General features: G+C 47.1%; 1 protein-coding gene across 1 annotated transcript in view; it reads left to right on the forward strand.

The window, feature by feature from the left end:
• The window catches only part of LOC144153408 (sodium-coupled monocarboxylate transporter 1-like), a 66,868-nt gene extending 47,919 nt beyond the window's left edge, over positions 1-18,949 (forward strand). Inside the window, exon 13 of the mRNA XM_077685056.1 lies at positions 18,874-18,949. Within this exon, the coding sequence (XP_077541182.1) occupies positions 18,874-18,949 (76 nt within the window). The remainder of the gene's footprint in view (positions 1-18,873) is intronic.
• Positions 18,950-22,962: the final 4,013 nt, after the last annotated feature.

Consider the following 22,962-nt stretch of genomic DNA (forward strand, 5'->3'; position numbering starts at 1 on the left):
TGTTTGTTTCTGCACAAACTGGCCCTTGCTTTGCGTTTGCAGCGACTGTTTATCTGGTTGATATCTCTTACGGCTCACTTGGATTAACATTCCGCTGCAATTTGTCGCAGAAAGGCATTCCGCTCTTTTGAAATCGACAGTTCAACGGAAGGCCGTGGGGTCATTACGACACAAACATTGGTATAATTGTGAAAAAACTTAATAAAGCTCTTGTGTTGGAGCCGAAACGTAGAAGTTTCATTACACTTTTGGGGTAAGAACGAGTTATTTCTCTGGTTTTGTTTATGTGAATTGGTGTAGAGAAGGCAACTTGAGGACATTTTGCTTCATAGTTTTGTAGTAGTCGCGTTTTGGTTTGGATTTAGCCAAGGTCTGCACCTATGGCTTGCCGGACGGAGTGCTCTTTAGCTAGTTAGTTGTTAGTTAGTAGACTTTACTAGTAGTCTTTAGTAGTCTTTACTAGTAGTCTTTAATCGTTAGTTGTGTCAGTGCTCGATTTTGATTTCTTCGGTACTACAACGGCTTCCTATGTATTGTAGCTTCGTCGGGCTACGGCTGACTGATATTTGTACGGCAAGCGTCGTGGCTCTACAGATTAGGTAGTCCGCCCCGTTTTCCGCAGTTTTGTTGTGGTTTGTGTAAGGACCGTGGTATTTGGTGCGCGTCGTGACGACGAGGCCTATAAAATGTGTAAATTCGACTCCTTGATCCCTTTTCTTCTATTTCCACCTCATGATCGTCCGTGAGAGTTGCTCACACTTGTGCATAATTTGATTTAAATCTATCTGTGCTCTGCGGTTGCTCCATATGTCGAGGTAACAGTTACTATTGAGTACTTAAGATGCATGTCGTTGTGCCTGCGGGGTAGGTGTGTGGTGTGGCGTTTTCTTTCAAAATTGTTCCGTTTAACCACGTTGCATTTTCTGTGGACCACTGCAGCCTCATGTTGCGTGGCGTTCTACTGCATTCTGCTGTAGTGGAAAAGTGTGTTGGATGTGGCAGGATTTTCTATCGATAAAAACAGGTATAACTTCGGCGTGGCGAAAGACATTGAGTTCTAAAATTATACCTAATTCTCAGAAGACCATGACCGAGGCAAGGGGTATGGCGCTGCCAAAATTATTGTTCTCTGGTGTGTAGGCCGGTTTGTATGTTTGTGGGGAAGGGGGGCAAGGATTATCATGGTCTGAATTTCTGAAATGTCATGTCTGAGTTTCCTGCAATGAAAAAAGGTTCTTTATAATAGCACATTCTAGGCTTCCTAGGTCGGCTACAGATGTCTGGTAGGGACCTGGCGCTGCTTCCTGTACATTTAGTGCTTGCCTTTTTTACGTCCGCCCATGCTCAAGTCACCATCCCAATCTTTACTGTTCGCAATGTTATAGTTTCTCTTGTACAATTGAGTTGGAGAAAGAATGTGAAGATTTTACATTTCAGCATTGCTTCAAGCTCAAATTTGTTGTGTAACTTGAACAGAGTTTGAAATTTATTTGTGGTTATGGTGTTATTAACAATTGCATCGGTGAGGACTGTTATGATTTTCGATGTCTTCCAAAAATTGGGTTTCCGAAAATTTCTTGTGCGGTGCCTTCTAACGTCCCCTTGTGATGCTGTAGCAATAGATGGATGGCTGGGGAGCTGAGCACAATACCCGCGAGAAGAGAAGGAGGATGAAACAAAAACGAAACATCCAATGACTTTACAATTATTATTTCTTCAATACACGCTATTTTGATGTACACATTTATTTTCTGATCGCCAAGCGTTCAAATCATGCAAGCACATCCATTCCTCCAGTTAGCCATCGGGAGTGAGAAGAGCTGGATATTTCATTTCATACAGCTTTTGTTTTGTCGCGATTTTAGTTAATTTGCAGTCTTTTTGGGGTATTATAAGTGGAGTAGTATACCTACGCTTCTAGCCAGTTAATCTAACAAACAACAAGCGGAACGAGCCAGACCAAAAGCACCGCTGTGCTTGGGCGGCAAGAGCGACGAGCACGCAACCGGTTGCAAACTACAAGACATTCAACCTATCGTATCTTCGAGCAACTTGCATGTCGGCAAGGCAGAAGAAGAAGAAGCCTTCACAACACAACAAGCAATATTCTCTGTTAGGCAGCCAGCCCGCCGCCTATATACGCACACGTATAGCAGAAAATTATATCAAGATACACACCCAAATCACGGTACATCTTTTTTGACAACTCAAGGGTACCGACCCTCTATGTCAAATTCCAGGTCACCCAGGCGCTGTAGGGAACCAAACCAATAACGCATTTCCTGACAAGCATAGTAAGATGGCGTCAGCAACGTCAGGCAATGTGCCAGCTCGAACATAACCAGTCTAACAAAAGCTTCACTTAAGAGTCTTCAGAAAGGCGAGACACGATATACCGCCGCCGCGCTTAATGCTGGTGTAAAAGAAACACACTACATTCAAACAAGTGTGAAATGATGCGCTACACATACGAGCTAGCAGCATTCCTGCTGACGAAACAAACACCATCCATTTAGCAAGCTGCTCCTGCAAATTCAAGCCTTCGCAAATAACAGCTCATTGTGCAGAATGCCACGTTACAACCAACTTCTACAACCCTGCACGCTACAGTGGCAGTCCATCCACAAGACCATGAAAGAGCAAGAAGTCCTCGTGTACGTCAACATACTCACATCGCTCTTGAAACTGATAAGGTTGCTTAGTTCTGCGAAGCTGTTTGACATGGCCATGTTGAACCTGCTACTTTTATGAAGGCATTTTCTTACTCTCTTCCCACCAATTTCTAAGGTGTTGGTTCATGAAATCTTTCTTTTTTCTTTGTTTTGCACGGTCTTGTTCTGATTCAGTAGCGTCTTGATAACATCTTGCATGCAAGTGTAGAGTGAAAAACGACTTTGCCCTATTTTGGTTTTCCCTACTTTTCTCATTCCAGTATTTCTTTTTTCTCTATCTCAATCTTCTTGGTTTTGTGAAAATCGAGATAAATTCCTTCGTATGGATCCAGCTAATGCGAGTTCTTCCTGTGGCTATTGTAAAATATGTTGCTCTTTCGTTTTTCGGAGTTTCCTAGTGTAGGGAATTGCTGGGTAACAATAAGAATGGTATATCCTGCTGCTTTAAGGGCAGACAGAAGCTTGACGTCTCATGTTGCTGTTCTTGTGTCCGCAGGCCGTGTGATAGGCATTCAAATTCGGACACCACGCCACATTTTTCTGCTAATAAGTTTATTCCGTCTCCCTCACTCTGCTCGGCTTTAAGGAATCCGAACGCGCTTCGCGTAGATTTAGTGTAAAGGTTTATTTGCGGTATGATGGGTTACTTTTGGATGGCTGTATGCACTTTGATCTGCAGCAGACCGCAGGTTTCTTTTTAAATTGATGCCCTGATGCTGTTGCCTGTACGCGTTCTTTGTTTGTGTGGAATGTCTTGAGAAAAGGGCGGATGCAGAGGGCATAGTTACCTCTAGATTACAGCGTCATTTAAGTTCCGTGCTTTCCATTTTTCTGCTGAATCATTACGTCCGGCTTTCGTATTTGCTCTGAATTAGCTTATGTTGAGTGTTTCTAGTGGCTCCGAAAGAAAGCCTTGTGGTCTACCGTATAAAAATTAGTCTTAAATGTTGCGGCTTTTCTTCTTCGGCGGTTTGTTGACTGGATGCTTTGAGGAAGTCACTAAAGCCCTCTTCAAAACGCGGGAATAAGAAGTCAGTAGGATGCGCTGTCCTTCTTTCAAAGAAGGGGCCGGGAGCTTTGTCTATCACGGCTGGAATTTTTCTTCCAGTGTTAGGATAAAGGCGTCGAGTTTCATTTCACTTCTTGACGCCTTTACCAGTGTACTCGAACTCAAACTGGCTGCGAGTGGCCGAAAGGCCTCACCGATGACGTTTCCTTTGTGGTGGTGGAGAGGTTTATGGGTGGACGCCTCACTGCCCAAACGACGCGGCTTCACTCCTCCGTGGTCGAGCGGATTGGGTGGTAGTGTTTCACAAATAGTAAGAGAGCCGCGACGCATTAGGGTCACGGACAGCCCCATGTGTGTTCGCCATTAATAAAGTCGATTCTTTCCAATACTTATTCAGGTAATTTTCAGGCATTATGCTGAATTGGAAATTATAAACAAACGTGTTTTCTTGGTTGTTTTAAAGAGGAACGTAACCAAAACACGAACGGCGTGTGCCATTAGAAAATTTGAGTCATGTTCGTTTTAAAGGGCGGCAAAAGAGAGGGGGAAAGCAATGTCGCTTGACATTAGAGAATTAGCGCCTGGTTTGATTCAAAGGGATAGGAGAGGGGGACAGCGGAAAAGGCAAAGGCGGGTGCTATTAGAGAATGTCCGCCTGGTTCGTTTTAAAAGGGGCAAGGGAGAGGTGGAGGAGGGAAAAAAGCAAGGGTGCGTGTCGTCAAAAACATTGCTCCCGGTTTGGTTTAAAGGAGGGCCAGGGAGAGGGGGAAAAGCAAGGGCGCGTGCCATCAGAAAATCTGCGCCTCGTTCCCCTCAAAGAGAAGTGGTTGATAAGGGGAAAAAGCACGGCGCGCGCAATTAGAGAATTTGCGCCTGGCTCATTTGAAAGGCGAGGAGAGGGGAATAGGGGGAAAAGGCGAGGGCACGTATCATCAGAAAACATGCGCCTGCTTCATCTTAAGCGGAGTGCGTAGAGGGGTGTCCATAAGAAAAGCAAGGGCCGCGTGCTATCAGAAAATGCACGCCTGCTCCATTTTAACGGGAGTGCAGATTAAGGGGAGTGTATTAGTGGGAAAAGCAAGGAGCGCGGGTCATGCGCGTATTCCGCCTGGTTCTTTCCAAATATCCCGAAAAATGGGTTAGGTGAAAAGAGAAACCTTGCGTACCATCAGAGAATTAGCGCCCGGTTCTCTTCAAGGGGCGCGCAGAGGGGGCAGGTGGATAGAGCAAGGGGCACGTGCCATCATAGTGGCACGTGCGCCTGGCTAAATATGCCCCAAAATATGCGCCTGGCTCGTTTCAAGGACGGTGGTTGAAGAAAGGGGCACAGAGAGGAAGATCAAGGGGCTTGTGCCAACAGGAAATGGAGGTGGGAATTGTGGAAAGGGTGTTTCGAAGAGGGCTACAAGGGGGAAAATGAAGGGTAGGGAGGAGAGGCAGCCAAAAGGGAAAGCCATTCGCACTTGGGTAGGCACGCAGAGCTGCCTATTCTCTTTGAGCCTAAAGATTTCATTTTAAATAGAATTGTTCACTCACTGGGAAAACATCAATGCAGTGATTTTCTTGAAAATCTTTATATCATAAAATTTGTATAGGTGAGATATTCTATTATTGAAAGAACGTTCCCAGCCTGAGATTTCTCAAGAAGTTTCTCACAAACTTTCTTCAAAATACGGTGTACACAACTGTCTTTATATCGTAAAAGACTGGTAACATTTTACAGCAGAGGGTATCTATCATTGCCCTTACTGGTAATGTTTTGCCACGTGCAGGTGAACATAAACTACGGAAAGCACCTGTAAAGCATCTGAACAGCTTGTTCGTGCGAATATGGCGAAAGCTAGGAATACTTGAAAGTTCTAACGCAGTCGAGGTAAGTTTTTACGTGGTTTTCTTTAAACTTTTTTCTTACGCAAACATTATATATCCTGACATATATATACGGCGCTTAAAACGAATCTAAACGGTACTGGTTCTGAAAGTGCTTCTAAACGGTATAAGCTCTTTTTTCAATTTCATGATAATTTATTCCGAGCATATTTCATTATGCAGATTTTAAACTAGTGCTTTCTGAGGAGAAACACCTTGAGACGTTTCTATTTTCTGGTCACGCATCGCTAAATAACGCGTCTGCATACGTTTCTTTTCCTATGGTTCCCACTTAGAGATCACTACCGGGGAAAGGGTTCTATTGTTACGATAAGTGGAGAAACCAGTCACAGATTTTCTCGTGGACAGTATGTAACTTAGGTCGTTGAAGGCCTTCTCCTCTCGCAGTGTTTTTTGTCTGCATGGCCCTAGAAGGCTTGGGGCCGGAAATATGGTGGCCAGGAATGCGATCCTGACTCTAGAATTTTGCAAGCAGCTTGAATAAGTAATTCATATAAAAAACCTCCACCAAAGCGAGACACAAGCACATGACATCAAAAAAGCCAAATTCGCTTTACAATCACGTACAACGAGCCAAACAGTGTAGTCCAGCCAATGCCCTATGGAGGCTCTACGATTTGGGCTTTTGATCATGGCGTTGGCTAGTAATGAAGTAATTAAAATTGTTTAAAAAATAGTTTACACAATTGCAAGAAAATAATACTCTACCCCCATATATTTTCACTTGTTCCCTTAATCGAAAAAAATATAGCGTTTTTTGCTATATTGAATCACGACCCATAACTCTCAGCTTACGCGGGGGAAGGAGGGTGCGTGGGTGGGAGTGACATTGTTACAAAAATCTATCAAGTTCAATGACGAGAGTATTGGACCAGGTGTATTGGGTATGACGCTCATTGCTGACCTCGCCATTGCTTCTTAAGCCTGGTTCAGCTCGCTTCCAGGACACCAGCCAACTGCCACGGCCGTATCTTCGAGGTTGAGAGCGTGGGCGAAACACAACTATTAAATGGCTGCGTCACGCAATGGGCAATACAGCAGCCCCTACGGCTGGAATAAAACGAACACCACAGCATGAAATAAACTGCTTGTAAGCAAAAATGAAACATTGTGACAAAAGATTAAGCGTCGTTGGGTTTGTCCCGAATATTTATTTGTCCCGATGCTTTAAAATAAATAATTAAGCGGTTATAGCCAAATAAAACACTACAAACGCCCAACAACAACACTTTACTGTACTCTTAGGCGGCGAACGCGAAGGTGAAGGTATATTTACAAGGCGTATTTACAATTATAGAGACGTGATGGGCAACCATAAAAGTAGTCTACGTACTTTTCCAATTCCTCCCCAGTTTTACCAGCCTCCGCAATGTCTTCTCTTTGTCTGTTGCCTCGTATATGCTAGCAGGTGAGCCCAAATAGTTGGATGGGTAGCCGAAGTCGATGAGCAAAGCGATGTTCCGATGAAACAAGGGCTCGTTGTCGATGGCACGTGGCAGACAATCAGCTACTCCAAGCAATTGTACAATGTGTACAATTTATTTACACTACGGATTTACAACTCTGAAGGATCATGGTCAAACAAAAGAGGTCGGGCAAGGCCCGGGGCAAACGGGGTTGCCACTCTCTCCACCGCCCCCCTTTCCTCTCCAAAACATCAAACTCCTCGTCTTGACCACCAGAACCCGCCCACCACATGAATGTCAAAATTTGAGAATGAGAATGGCTCATTAATTAGCCCACACTAGGCCACTGGCTGGCCCCCGTGACAAATAAAGCTAGGTGGGTTCGACATATTTCCGTAACCCACCTCTCCCTCTCGAACAGAAACCAGGAGGTCTTCCGCAAAACACAAATATAACACACATTAAAATCACCAAATTAAAGCAAACCTAGCTCTGGCCGTCGGTTGTCGGGCGGATTGTCTTAAAGTATTGACCATACCGTGCGCGCCTATAATTATGCCCCGTGCCGCTCAAATTCCTTTCCTTTCCCTTCCTTTGTAAACACGTTGAGCACCTAACAAAGCCTGGTCACCTGCCTGTTGACGCATCCATGCCGCCGAGTCGCCAGGAACAGACGTGTGATGAACGAAAACTTCAGCCAGTGGCTTTCAGCAGTGCAACTGCCTAAAGACAGAACGTCCGGTGCCCTTTTCCTATGTTTGGCACCTTGACTGACTTCCATCTCCCGTCCGGTTCGAGCATTCTCATGGCTGTAACCGCGGTCGCTAAAATGTAATCAGTCTCCCTCCTCCAGTTTTCCAAACGAATGAAAGGAAATCCTCCTTCGAAAGCTAACATCGTTTTCAACTATTCTGGGTTGACGGACGCATTAGTATAAGTCCTGTCGTGGCCCGCTCGTCGGTGAAACACAATAGCGCGGCAATCAAAAAGGGAGCTTCCGTGGTTTCTCCCCACGCCCCTCGCGCCCAAGTGTGCTAGGCCGACTGGAAAACAAACACAATACAGGTACATACGCTCTACCCACAGAGCGATACCTAGTTGCCAGGCAATCAATTAACTGAGGCTGTGCACAAGGGCTGTGCACTTAACAAGGGCTGTGAACAAGCGTCTGCTTTTCAGATTTGTAAAGACACTGTAACACAGCCCCCTCACGGCGGAAAGTGCCGTCGCGGTGTTTCTTATGGTGAAGATGGACGCAGCCCGTTGTACGGCTTGAGGCACGCAACACAACAATATCAGCGATTTAATGGCGAAAACTTGTAATACACGAAGTTAACAAAGTGACGAACAGTTGTCGGTGATTTTAACACGCATAAATTAAATATTTGTAATACTTTCTCAAAGTTCGCCACCACTTCTGGAACCATATCTGGAACAAAGCTTGGCCGAACAATTCATGTACTGCGTAAAGTCACTAAGGACTTCTGCGCTTGTCAGTTGTTCATCATTTGCATGACATCAAAACGAAAAAATACTGTGTAATTACCCACTATAGCGATTGTGATGCGTACTTCTTGTGATGAGTAAGTGTATAAGCAGGACTTTTTCTATAAAGTGCATTGCTTTCTTTCACGTAGTGACGATTTAGCTCTCTGGTTCCTACATATACGCATTTTTGGTGGTGTAAATGCTACCCTATCTTGTATTTATATTTTGGATTGTTTATTCTGCTTCAAAAAGGTAAAACGTATGTCCTCTCTGTGAGAGTGTATGTAGTGTTCCTCAAACTCTCCAAGAGCAGCGCTCTTGCTTCAATAGACCGCTGACCACTGCCTTACTGTTGTGCTCATGAAGCTTAATCCCCTTCATCATAGCGGATACAGAATCTGAGAAGTTTGGTGTGATCGTCTTCAGATCTTGAACCTTTAATGAACTCGTACACAAAACCTTCTTCCTTTTCCTGAACAACTTTGTTAGTACCATCCTGAATTTCTGCACGGCATCAGGGGTGGTTCCACGTAGAAATTTTCGATCTCCTTTAGGCCGCAACAGATTTAGTTGTCTCGCCCGGATGGATAGCCACCTTTTCGGTTACACAATTTCCCATCTATTTCATTACTGCAGTTTCATACCTGGCCACGTTTCACTGCCACGCAAAGTAATGTTATCGATCAAGAGATCCGCCTTCCTTACAACCGTGTTTACGCAGTGTTGATGTTTGCCTTCGTTGGCACTTCGGTGTAGTGGCGGCCACCCCTTACTTTGCTTACGTATGCACCTTCTATAGAAGGCTCAGGTTTGTCATGTGGGCCAGGCCTATTCGTGTTTATCTGGTGCGACTATCTTTCATATCATCTCTAGGGTTGTTTCCTGCTTTGCACCCATTCCTTTTGTAACGGTCTTCAGCTTTCCAATGCATTCAGCAGTAGAAACATCGTACCTTTGCCCTGTCTTGTCCCGGCGCGACAATGCCAAAGCAAAGTGCTTTTAAAGGTTACGATTTGCCTTTTGCGTCTCACGTAAATTCCGCCGTCTCTACTTTTCGCGCACACGTAAGGCCTTTGGCCCAATACGGTGTCACCTCCGGCAAAATACACTTTTGCGAGAGACAAAAAACACGAAGGTAATCATTGGGATTTTAACCTCTACGTATGTTCATCCACACCCACCAATTTATTTCATCTCAGCGCCCTCTGTTTCTTCGGCATCCACAATATTTAGTTGCGCTTTTCAATTTTTTGCCTTTTTCCTATGTTTGCTCTATTCGGATTTCTAGTGACCAGGTTAAACGCAAAATGGCGGTAAAGCCACAAGCCTGAGTCAGGCTGTGGCCGATTTGCAGCATCAGCGTCAGTTTGCCGTCTCATGTTTTCGCAACGAAAATATTCAACTTGCCTTTATTAAGGTCGTACAAGCGAGAGCTGCCTGCTATGTCGTTTCAGAAAATATAATTGAGCTATTTTGGTGTTGTCCAGCCAAGAGGGGCAAGCCGTGCCCCGCACGAAAGCGAGCCATCACACTGTCGCGGATCAACTCAAGAAAAAGAGCAGAGTGGACAAATAGGTTACTCGTCTAGCCGTAGCATTTCGTCTTAACTGTGGTTGTGTTCAGCTGATTGAGCAGAATTTGAATTGACTATTCGCCATCTGATATCCGTAGGACGACCAGAGCGCAGCAACTCCGGAATGACAGGGCAAGTTCATGGCTCATAGCGATTTTGCCCTGTAATCGTTCGATGCAGGGATATTTCATCTCTTCTCAAGCGTCCCCTTTGATCTAATAGTCGCACATCAGTACTTCAATATCCACGTTTGAAAAAAGAAGACTCCGTATGATGATACCGTCACTGAATTCATGGTACCTTAGAGCAAATTCCATGTGTCTAGTTGACAGTGTTGTAATGCTTTATGTAGCATTTTCTAAACTTACACTAGACAGTGCCAGGGCATTCGTATACCCAATATTGCATCCCTGCTGGGATTTAACTCATATCATCTGTATCCCCGCTCACCGCAGCGCTTTTGAAGTGGCAAGTTATTGAAGAAAAGACGAAACGTCCAAGGCGAAACGTCTTTCCTGAAGGAGTACAAAGTGTTCGACGAAACACAAACCATATGCAAAGCACGGGACAAAAACTCACTCCTTATTACGCCGCATCACAATGGCCAGGACGCCGAATAACGCATGCTATAAAACAAACGATTGCAGTTTAATTAACACAGATAGGAATGTCTGACTGTTTTGCGGAAAACCAAATGCTCAAACGGAGAGCGGTCTTCAAACCGTATAATAACTGTTTTGCGATGTACTGCATCTGAGGTGTTTGTGCCAGCATCTCTTGCTAAAGAGGCCTACCTACCTTTCTGCCCTTGAGCTCGCAATCGGAAGACATGACCCGCGCTTCGAGATACAAAATCACTACGGGAGCTGCCTCTTCTGTTACGCTGTTCATATATTTTTGAAACGTGCCAGCGCCTTACCAGCCTGTTGGGAGTATATTCAATTATTACCTGCAACCAACACGCCCCCACGTATGCCTCTCACTGCTTCAATGATGACACTTCTGTTGCAGGTGACAGCCGAAGTAGATAATCTTGTCCAGACAACATCGTCTTTGTGGAAAGAAGGAGAGAATCGAGAAACAGTTCTTTAGGAAACCCAACAAGACTACGTACAAATAAATAGTGTGTATTCCAGTCACTTCGCGATTGCAGTATCTGCTCATGGCTATCCTGCTGAATAAAATCCCCAGCAAATATTTAACCAACGTGCAGAAGAATACACTTCGGGCTTATAACTTACAGCACAAGTAAACATTTTTTGTACTGCAAAGTCACGCTTATATACTTACGCATGTATTCAGTTACTGAACATTTCTGATGGGGCATGGCACCTTCTTTCCAGCATCTCGGCTAAAAATGTTCATTCTTTACGGTTTAGTACGATGTAATGAAGGCTTCATTTTGACAGAAGCTCTTCTTTTGCGTCATTTGTGCCCTAGAAGAGCGCGACTCAGCAATATAAGACATTCGGAATATTTTCACTGTATAGTGCTCAGATACTGACAAAAATACGGAGAGGTAGCAAATAACTTTCTACCGGTGGAAATCGAAATATCAGCGTAGAAAGGAACAAGAATAAGAGCACTAGGCAACTTAAAGGAACGCATTTACCTTGATTTGCAGATTCTGAAATTGTACGCTTCTCTAAACATTACTTTAGGAGGCCACATTCGTGTTCAGTTTAACGTGTTTTTAGCCAACAGAACCAGTGAAGGGGTGCTGACACAATCGGCACGTTCCTTGCAAAAATTGATAAGTTACAAAGGTATTGCTGCTTTGAGTAATAAAGTTTTTTGTCACCTCAATCTTTAAATTCTGCAATACACGTGAAGCAGCTTCAGTCATCCGTCAAATGTCCTGCCGCCGTAATTTATTAATTCCGCAGCATAGCTGGAGAGGCCGAATTGCGTCATTGGAATCGCGTTCGATCATACCTAACAGGTTTATGTATTCCGTATGAACTTTTTTTTGCACGTTTCACAGGGGGGTTAAAAGACTGCTATGGACCATCTTCCCCCCCCCCTTTTTCCAGTGTCCCAGAACAGGTCATATTGGCCTTCTGCTTAAGTCTAGATTCCCTCCCATCTTAGTTTCGTATAGGTCAGGATTTGTTGTGGAGGGTGAACGCGGAAACCCCTGTGTTTTCGATATTTTGGTGCACGTTTAAGATCCCCAGGTTGTCAAAATTAATCCGCAGACATCCACAACGGCATAAATAAACCTCATAAACAATCAATGAGGGTTTGTAGTGTGGTGCGCAGGCTGAATTTGATAGGCACATCCCTGAATATATATAAAAATAATCTCCGCGTTCCGACACGCAAGGCCGCAAATGAAGAAGAAATAAAGTGAAGCATACATTTTCATAATTATTGAATGTTGAAAAATTCAGTTACAAAGGCAAAGTCGGAAACTTTGGTGAGCCGGTCTTGAATCTTCTTATGTGGAGCGTGCTATTAATATCCGAGCACGTCACAAAATATGACATTGAGCGCCCGCGGAGGCAACCTATTGTAACATAGATGAATTTACCCGGACAATGCCAAGGTGTTATGCACAACAAGGCTTCGTTCAAACACTGCCACCAGAGTTTAACATAAGAAGGGCTGGAGCACTCATGAACAACTTATTGTGCGAACCAATATGATTACACTTTGAACACACTAAAAAAGAAGATAGGAGCACCTCATGCCGTTAAAATGCAAAACGGATTCACTAGGGTGGTCAACAATAGCAGCCGCGTGCGAGTATGTAGATAACGATGTACGAGTGCTAAGTATGAGCAAAAGAGCAGCTCAAAAACGTACGAGTTCTATGAGCGTGAACCGAGAATAGAGCGCTGAAAAACTACGTTTTAAGTGACTTGGGTAGTGCTTCCGGTAACTGAGGTCGCAGCAGAGGGTGCAACCGGCCGGGAACAATTCCACGACAAAATAGTACATGTTTCGCGGGTAAAACGCGTAAGATGACTCCGCCGGATTGTATGAAATGTTCCCGGAAGCCAGATATATTACGTAAAGCGGTTGGTGCAGATGTGCTGTGCAAGAATGAAAGCGTATGTCTCAACTTCAGAGGAGGGTTTAGCGTTGCAGAAAATGTTATAAACAGGCGTTTAGATTCATTCTTTGAGCTTGACAGCCGCAGGTGTTTACCATATTGACCGGCAGAGAAAATATAGAGCGAGTAAGCAGTCCAGGTTGAAAAAGAAGGCGACACGCGTTCGGTTCTAATGAAGTTGGAAAGCTTAATTTCAAAGGAGCATTTTAACACTACATCTAAAAAGTTACAATGTCATAAAGAAGTAAATGAACCATGCAGTTCGTGAATGAGTTGCCACACAGAGCTTCAATAGCATCTTAAGTCCGAAGGGCCAGTTCATGTATGTCAAGCACGAAGGCGTAATCTGGGGCGTTTGTGGGTTAGGCATTTAAAGCCGTGACAGTTCTCTTTACCTTCTTCCGCGAGCATTTAATTCCCAGTTATCAACGAAAAAGTGATCGTCACAAAAATTTGCCCAAGAAATATGGGTGTAGTCGAAGTGCGGTCCAACGGATGAAGTGCGGCTAAACCCACGGGTCCTTGGAGTTTGAGAAAATCCAGGTAAAAAAATCGCCCCGTATCTGCTGCCCTCGTCGCAAATGTCGATAAAAGACGATAGCCGACTGGCACCCCTGCCAAGTGAATGCATCCTTTCTCTTTCCCGCTAACCCCTCGTGCTGCTCCTCTCCCGTCTTGTTCTTTACAAGATAACACGCTAGAGGTCTGCTCAAGCCAATTTAAATTTACTGCGTTCCACTGCTCCAGGTCGGGTGCCTCGATGCCAGCGCTGCCATGTGGAGGAGACGCGCGTGAATCGGGTTACCCTACTATAACGTTTATATAACCACGTTGCCCTAATTCACGAGCGTTCCAAGCGTAAAGTGGAACCTATCTAGTGGAACCAGTCGTTTCTGTTGCCGTTTGATTTCTTAAAAGCCGCCAGGACCTAAAGTAGCGAGGGGCACAGCAGGCGACGGTGTTTTGCAGTTGATTCAGTATTTCATTTTCTATCCCAAAAATCAAGCATTCATGACATTTTAAAAAAGCAGCACTGCAAAAATCAATTATGTATTCATTTTCTGCCTTATATTACCGCACGTTTTTGTTCTTGTTCAACAATGTTGACAAGTATGAACATTAACACGGGACTTAAACGTTTCGATTTGGCTGTGGGCCTTTGACACTATTTCGCAGCTTGCGTTTCTCTTTGACCGGGTGGCTGAATCGCGTCCCAGACAGAAAAAGAAAGACAGACATACAGACGGATCAAAATTTCTGCGTTTAGGTAGCCCAAGAAATATATCGTCTTTCATAAAAATGAATGATGCCTGTGAAATGAGCTGAAACAGTGGAGCTGACTTCGGCATTGTGGCGGTTACCTCGAGTAGATGCGGGGGCCGCTCACAACGCCACTCGCCGTGGTATGTACGTACTCGAAACCGACCGACGGATGTCTAGCAGTCTATCGGTGCTTATACAGAGTGGTGATAGAGCGCACCGTGCCCCGGCGCGAGAAATAAAAGGAAAGCCCAGAGTGGGCGGGGGCGTAAAGAAAGGACACAAACACTAGGAAAGAAGGTTTCAAACATATTTTAACAGTGTGGCACTAGCCGAGTCGCGCACTGAAAGGCTGTCGCATGACCTCGGGAGCACTTCTGGGACAGTGGTAAGGACTTGACTGTGAAAGGCCGGCGGTGGGAGCGCACGGCCAGAGGCGTACGTTGCATAATTCTCGTACGGCCACTTTTTAGGTGCGAAGCAGCTTATGGTCGAGCCTGTTCCCTAAGCCGTTGTGTGGGCGCCGTTGTGCGGCGTCCACACCCCCACTGCGCATGCCTGGCCTGGCACCACTGATGATCATTGTCGGAGGATGCGTCTAGGGATTGGCCAACCAAAGAATCCATCACGAGATAGCTTCGTGTTCAACCACCGTCGTCATCTTACCGTAGGGGAACCCTGAGTACCACACCCCCACTGCGCATGCCTGGCCTGGCACCACTGATGATGATTGTGGCAGGATGCCCCTAGGGATTGGCCAACCAAAGAATGCATCAAGAGATAGCTTCGCCTTGAACCACCGTCATCATCTTCCCGTAGAAGAACCCTGAGTAGTATGCCAGGCATCCCTCCTCTCCTCTCCGACGCTCCTCTCCTCTCCGGCATTCCTCCTCACCTCTCCGAAGCTCCTCTCCTTTCCTGGATTGAGCAAAAAATGGCAACACCTGCGGCTCCGCGCGCGATCGTGCGAAGCAGCTCAGGGTTAAAGACGCGACGGTAGCCGCTGCATACTCCGCTGGTGGCGCCACTGTAGCTCCGCGGTATAAATGACGCACGCGCGGGATCCGCTTCCCTCATTCTCCACCCGCAGTGCCGCGATCGAACTGAAAACTAATGGGAACTTGAGTCGACCCCTTGGCTAATTCGCATACTACTCAGGGTTACATTACGGGAAAGTGGTGAAATTTTTTGTTTCACTGCAGCAGTATTATTTTGATGCTTGTGCACGCTTGCGGCCACCCCCAGAAGAGGTAGGGCCGCTCACAACGCTACTAGCCGCGATCTGTACATACTCGAGTGTAGCGCGTTACCCGGCCAAAGATCCGATATCGCGCAATGGACGTCCTTTTATGTGATGGCCCCATCTATCGGTCAAGCTGGGTACATTCGCCAGGCATGACGAGCATCAACGGACATTGCGAGCCTCTAAACAGCTTTGTTGTTTAAACCTTCCTCGTAGCATTTTTAACACACGTGTTGGAGAGCCCTGTCATTAGCCACGTTCAGTGTGTGGTCGGTTGCAAATTGAGTGGTCAAGGCATCGCTGGGAAATATTGTTACGGCATTGGTGGTACGACTGGTTCAATTATTGCACCACTGATATTGCCACGAACCATGTATGCGGTTGTTTATTTATTTTTTGTTTTTACTGCCCGGCCACACCCGCCTCTGCTATCTGTGTCCCAAGCGAAGCGCGCCTTTCATTCTTTATATTTATGCCGTACGGGCTATCTCATTCAGATAAGCAGACTGGTTTGCCCTAACGCCACTAGCCCAGAATAATCTTCGCTGACCTACAATGTCCTGGATGTAAATCGACGGTTCAAGAAACACTCGCGCCGACAGATAAAAGCCTGTATAGCAGACGCCGCGGCATTCGAAGCGCCGACGCTCGCTTGAGCAGGTCACTATGTTTACTGCTGCTTCGCCGCCTGTGTATTCCTTCAGTTGTTAGGGGAGTACAAGCTTGCTTCAATAAACTTCCGTCATTCTGCGTCGACGCCCCGCGCCCCCGACCCGGCCAGTGCCCTACAGAGTTCGAAGAAACCACTCAAACATCAACCGAGGACCAGCCCGCTTCAACCGTTCACCGTCGCCCTACCCGTACCAGTCGCCGAACCTCCGTAGCACTTCTGACTTCTCACGCGGAAGGTCCCCCAGCCCACGCGGGGGAAACTAAAAGCAGCAACTTCTGGAGGTAAAGTTGCACGACCGCTGAAAAATGAAAACCCTCCAACGACGCAGCGACTCGCTGAAGACCATGATTCACGGCATGCCCTCAGCGCGACGACACGATCTAACCATGACGTGACTACCAAACACGACGACAGCAATACGGCGCAACGCGTACCAGACATGACTGATCCTGCCGCTGCGAATACGACGAAGACGACGACTCATAGTGCCCGACCGTCAACACATACAAGCAGAGATACGCCGCCACGACGTACCCAAACCTCGAGGAAGGCGGCCTTCGACATTCAGCTGTCCATCGACGGCTTTAATGTAGTCGCGCGAATAGACACGGGAGCCGATTACTCAGTAATGAGCGGACCATTTGTGTCTAAGCTGAAGAATGCTATGACCATATGGGACGATCCGCACATACGCCGAGCAGGAGGCCACCTCGTGGTGCCAAGTGGAACGTGCACATCGGGCGTCACTATAGACGGCACAACGTACCCAGCGACGTTCGTCATTTTGCTTAACTGCTCCCGGAACGTAAATCTCGGAATGTACTTTTTGACGGACAACGGTGCAATAATTGATGTAGAGGCCAAGTCTATATCATTTTCCTCCGATCACTGCATGACGCCGGAACTGAACCCCGAAAACAGTGCTGTTGTGAGGATCCCCAACGGTCATGTCACACAGCCACCCCGCGAAAGCTTGATGATAAGCGTCTATTGTGAGGATGCTGCTCCTAACTTCGACGCTATCGTAGAGAGTGACAAAAGTTTGCTTCTCGACCGAGGTGTCTCCGTCGCAAAAGGCATTGGGCGCTTTAAGCAATACAAATTTGACGTTTTGGTCACTAATTTCAGGGAGGAGTACCAGCAGCTAAACAAGGGCGCTGCAATTGCGTTCCTCAAAGAAACTCAAGAAACAAGTCAAATGATCGCGGAGCCGACTTTGAACGCGCACGCGCACGCGCTTTCAAGCTGCCGAACCCTTTCGACACGAACCCAGCGTTCCCGCAAGAAAACTGGGACAAATTATTGGATTTGCTGCGTCGCTACAGCGAGTGTTTTTCGCCAAACTCAAAATTACGTCAGACACTTCTAGCGAAACACCGAATTATAACCAAAAATGGTGCACGACCTACCCGACAGTCACCGTACCGCATGTCTTCGCACGAGCGGGAATCCATCCGAATACAAGTCGACGACATAATACAGCCATCGAAAAACCCCTGGGCTGCGCCGGTCGTACCGGTGAAGAAAAAAGACGGCACGTTAAGGTTTTCCGTTGACTACTGGCGACTGAACGAAATCATCTAAAAGGTTGTGTACTCCCTGCCACGAATTGACGACGCCCTCGACCACCACGTCCATGCGAAGTACTTGTCATTGATGGATCTGAAGCCCTGCTACTGGCAAATTGAAGTGGACGAGAGACACCGAGAGAAGACCGCATTTATAACCCCGGACAGCCTATAGGAGTTCAAGGCGATGCCGTTCGGGTTGTGCACGGCGCCAGCAACGTTTCAGCGCGTCTTGGACACAGTGCTAGCTGGCCTGAAGTGGCACACCTGCCTCGTATACCTCGACGACGTTGTGGTATTCGCCCGTAGTTTCGACGAACACCTTGCAAGATTGGAGTCTGTACTCGAGGCCATTCGTACGTCGGTGTTAACGCTGAAGCCTGAAAAATGCCGTTTCACCTAAGAGGAGCTCACGTTTTTCGGCACGTCGTAAACGCCGCGGGAATCCTACCTGACCCGGCAAAAACTTCAGCCATTGCGAACTTCCCAAGGCCGAAAGACAAGAATGGCGTGCGAATAATTCTAAGACTGTGCGTATACTACCGGCGCTTTGTCAAAAACGTCGCAGGCATTGCAGAGCCACTCACACGCTTTACGAAAGATAGCACCCCTTTTAGCTGGGAAAACGACCGAGAAAAAGCATTCTGCGAGCTGGAAAAACGCCTGCAAAGCCCGACTGTGCTCGCTCATTTCGACGAAGACGCCGAAACGGAAATGCACACGGACGCCAGCGATATAGGCTTGGGTGCCGTCCTCGTCCAAGAACAAAGCGGTTGTGAAAAACTAATCGCCTTTGCCAGCCGTGGTCTGTCGAAGCAGGAGAAAAACTACTCAGCGTATGAAAAAGAGTGCCTCGCTATTATATGGGCGATTTCAAATTTTCGCCCATACGTGTATGGTAGACCATTGAAGGTTGTAACAGACCACCATGCGCTGTGTTGGCTCGCCAATTTCAAGAACCCCTCCGACCGTCTTGGGCGGTGGAGCTTGCGCCTGCAGTAGTTCGACGTTAAATCGTCTATACATCCGGCAGGAAACACGCCGACGCCGACTACCTGTCCGGCGCTCCCGTCGACCCACCAGCAGAAGACTCTGATGAAGACGGCTGATTCTTTGCAGTCGTGATGGAGAGCAAACTAGCCGCCCAGCAGCGTACCGACCCAGACTTACGCGTAATTATCGACTACCTCGATGGATGCAACGCCGCCGTGCCTAGGACCTTCAAACACAACCTACAAGCATTCAGCTTGGAAAACGCTGTTCTCGTGAAGAAGTTCAGCCCCAGAACGAGAAAGAATTGTATTCTTGTCATCCCCGAAGACTTTTGTGACGAAATTTTGGAAGCTTGGCATGATGACCCGTCGTCCGGACATCTCGGCACAGCCCGCACAATTGAAAAAAATGAAGGCGAAGTACTACTGGCCTAGCCTTACATCCGACGGCACCCACTACGTCCGGAGCTGCCGTGACTGCCTGCGACGAAAAATGCCACCGACGAGACCCGCCAAACTTCTGCAGCCGATCGCTGTCCCATTGAGGCCCTTCCACCAGATTGGAATGGACCTTGTAGGCCCGTTCCTTACATCTTAATCCGAGAACAAGTGGATTGTACATGCTCGTGCGAGGTGCGCCGAGCGAAAGCCATCGTTGGCGCTTGGCTAACTAGCCACCTGGGAGGCGGCACTACGAACACAGCCTCCAGCCCGGGTCAAGTCATCACAGGTCGGCACTTCTGAACCTGTAAGCAGCGGAAGTCGGCGCGGGGCGAACCGCTGTGGCTGGTGACCGCCTGGGAGCAGCCTGCTGTCTGGGCCCTGTCCTAAAACGGTCCAGCCTACTTCACCGGTGGGGCCTGCGGACCATGGGCCGGCCGACAGTGGACGCAGCCAGCCTTGTGTGCACATTGAAGAATTCAGGTCTACCAGCGGATTGTGGCGAACTATGTGGTCATTGTGGCAAACTATGTGGCGGTGATGTGTGGTGCAACGTGGACTCTGGCACAGTGGAGCATATTCTGGATTGGACTTTTGGACCTGCTCGAGAAGTGTGCCAGGCAGTGAAACAAACGGTGAGGTCATCCTTGGCTGGAGGCCCTCGAGGTCGAGCGGCTTCGGTCAAAGGGGGGAGGGTTGTGGGAATTGAAGAGGTCCGCCATCTTCCCTGTCAGTCTCGGCTCGCCGCGGATGCGAGAGGGGGAAGGTCCCTCTCTCTCCCTGCGGCCGCGCATTTCCCCGGCGCGGGAGGCTGATGGCGGGGGGCGCTGCCAAACCCATCACGTGACGGGTGTCCGGAAGCTCCGGGCGAGCTGGTCCGGTGGCCACGGCAAAGGAAGGGCCTCTTTGGATACCAGCCATAATCTGGAGCGGCCGTAAGTACGACTTGCTCCTTTTTGGCCTTCCTTTGTCCGCCCTCGCACCTGTTTCTCCCGTCCTGGCCAAGGTGGTCTTGGCCGTGTAGAGCGACACACCTGACGTCCGCTTATTGCAGTACAATAAACGTCCGAGTGGGCGATTTCTGTGTTCTGTGTTCCTTGCTGTAAGCTGCCGATACGCCAAGTTGGTGGTCCGTGGAGTGTTCAGTGGAGCTAGCCTTGCGGGCGAATCTCGAGGATCGAGTTAGGCCGCCGTAAGAACCCTGGTCCCTACAAACTTCAGCAAAGATTTTCACATGTTGGTATTCGTTCTGACTCCTTCTGTGTGTTCCTCATTAACATCCGAAAAAGATTATTCAATTATCCGCACATTCCGGTCATTTGTTCCTTATCAGCTTTGTGAGGGTAGGCTAGGGTAGGTTCCAGGACATGCAGGAATCTCATACAACGAAGTGGCTCATCGATTAGACAGTATGTCTCTTGGTGGCCCTGTGGTCGTGTAATGTCCAAATGATAGCTTTCTATTGGGTCGAGATTTAGAAGTTTACATCTACTCTATACTTATCGGCAAGATGCCATTCTCTCTTCTTGAGATTATATCCACCGTCGTCATGCATGGAAGCCGATGTTTTGCGAATCAAGGCGATGCGAGGTCATCATCATCATCTCCAGCCTATCTACGCCCAATGCAGGGCAAAGGCCTCTCCCATTATTCTTCAATTACCCCGCTCCTGTGCCAACTGTGACCAATTTTCCCCCGCGAACCTCTTGACCTAATCTGCCCATCTAACTTACTGCCGCCCCCTGCAACTCTTGCTTTCTCTAGGGATCCACTCTGTTACTCTTAATGCCCAACGGTTGTCTTGCCCTCACATTATATGCCCTGCCCACGTCCATTTCGTCTTCTTAATTTCTAGTAATATGTCCTTAACACGCGTTTGTTCCCTGACCCACTTCACTCACTTCTTGTCTCTTAAATATACACCTATCATTTTCCGCTCCATTTCCCGCTGAGTCATTCTCAATTTAAGTTCAACCCTCTTTGTGAGCCTCCAAGTTTCTGCCCCGTAGGTGAGGACCGGTAAGATGCAGCTGTCTTACACTTTCTTCTTCAGGGACAATGGCACGCTGCCATTCATTATCTGAGAATGTCTGCCGTATGCACTCCACCCCATTCTGATCCTCATCTCATCTCTGCCTCATAGTTGGAATCCGGGGTCCCAACTGTGCCTAAAAAGATATATTCACTTACCCCTTCCACTGCCTCGCCCCCTATCCCAAACTGCTGTGCCGTCCCGAGGTTATTGATAATTACTTTGCTTTTCTGCATATTAATTTTCAGACCCACGGTTCTACTGTGCTCGCCCAGTGCGAAAGCCAAGTTTTGGCAATTCGTCCCCCGAATTACTTAGCAAGGCAACGTTATCAGCAAATCTGACGTTACTGAGGTATTCTCCACTTTCCCTTATTCGAACCTATTCCCAATCCAACGTTCTGAATTATTCTTGTAAACATGCTGTGAATAACATTGGAGAGATTGTGTCTCCTTGTCTGACGCCCTTCCTTATAGGTATTTTACTGCTCTCCTTATGGAGAATGATGGTAGCTATGGACCCATTGTAGACATCCACTGGTATTCTTACATAATGCTCATCTGCCCCCTGGTTCCGTATTCCTGAATAACTGCTAGGGTTTCAACCGAGTCAAATGCTTTCTCATACTCTATGAAGGCAATATATAGGGGTTCAGTATACTCAGCGCACTTCTCTATCACCTGATTGATCGTGTGAATAGGGCCTATTGTTGAATAGCCTTAACGGAACCCTTCTTGTTCTTTAGGTTGACTGAAATATAAGGTTGCAGAAATTCTGTTAGCGATTACGTTGGTAAGAACCTTGTAGACGAGTTATAGTAAGATGATCATCCTGTAATTGTTCAAGTCCTTAAAGTCGCCTTTCTTATGGGCTAGGATGATGTTCGCGTTCTCCCAAGATTTCGGTACACTTGCAGTCATTAGGCATTGCGTATACAGGTTTTCCAGTTTTTCAAGTACCATTTCTTCACCACCCTTCAAGAGGTCTGCTGTTATCTGATCCTCACCAGATGCTTTGCCCGCTTTCATTTCTTTCAAAGCCTTCCTTAGTTCTTCGGTCGTTACTGGTGGGATGTCTATCTCCTCTGAAATACTTTCTCGTTCGGCATTACCCAGGATGTCCCGGCTACTGTACAGATTCCTTTAGAACTCCTCGGCCATTGTGACTATTTTATCCCTATTTGTGATGACGTTGCCTTTCTTATCTTTGAGTGCATACATCTTATTTTTCTCCACGCCAAGACGCCTCTTCACTACTTTCAGGCTACCTCCGTTCTTTACAGCGTATTCGATCCTCTCCATAGTATACTTCAAAAGCTCCGCTTGATCTATTCTGTCAGCTGGGTTGGAGATTGTCATGGTTTGCCGTTTCATCTTTCGTCTCCTGGGAAAGTTTACCAGTATCCGGACTAGCCATCGTGCCCCGGACTGTTACTATGCGATCAAGTATATGCGAGGTAGCAGTCATTAAACTTCGGTGCAAAATGCCATTATTAAATTTTTATCTTTATAAGACTGGTCTTGCTCCTCCGCAATGGCCTTCCTGCGATGAACTGGAAAGTATAGAACATTTCCTGTTTACTTGCCGCAGCTTTTCGCCAACGCGACGCAAGTATCTGGAGTCATCCTTTAGGCACCTCCCCATTCCGCTATCCGCT

The sequence above is a fragment of the Haemaphysalis longicornis genome, unplaced genomic scaffold, assembly GCF_048455015.1.
Source record: "Haemaphysalis longicornis isolate Haplotype H1 unplaced genomic scaffold, Haemaphysalis longicornis Haplotype H1 scaffold_9, whole genome shotgun sequence".
Lineage (NCBI taxonomy): Eukaryota > Metazoa > Arthropoda > Arachnida > Ixodida > Ixodidae > Haemaphysalis > Haemaphysalis longicornis.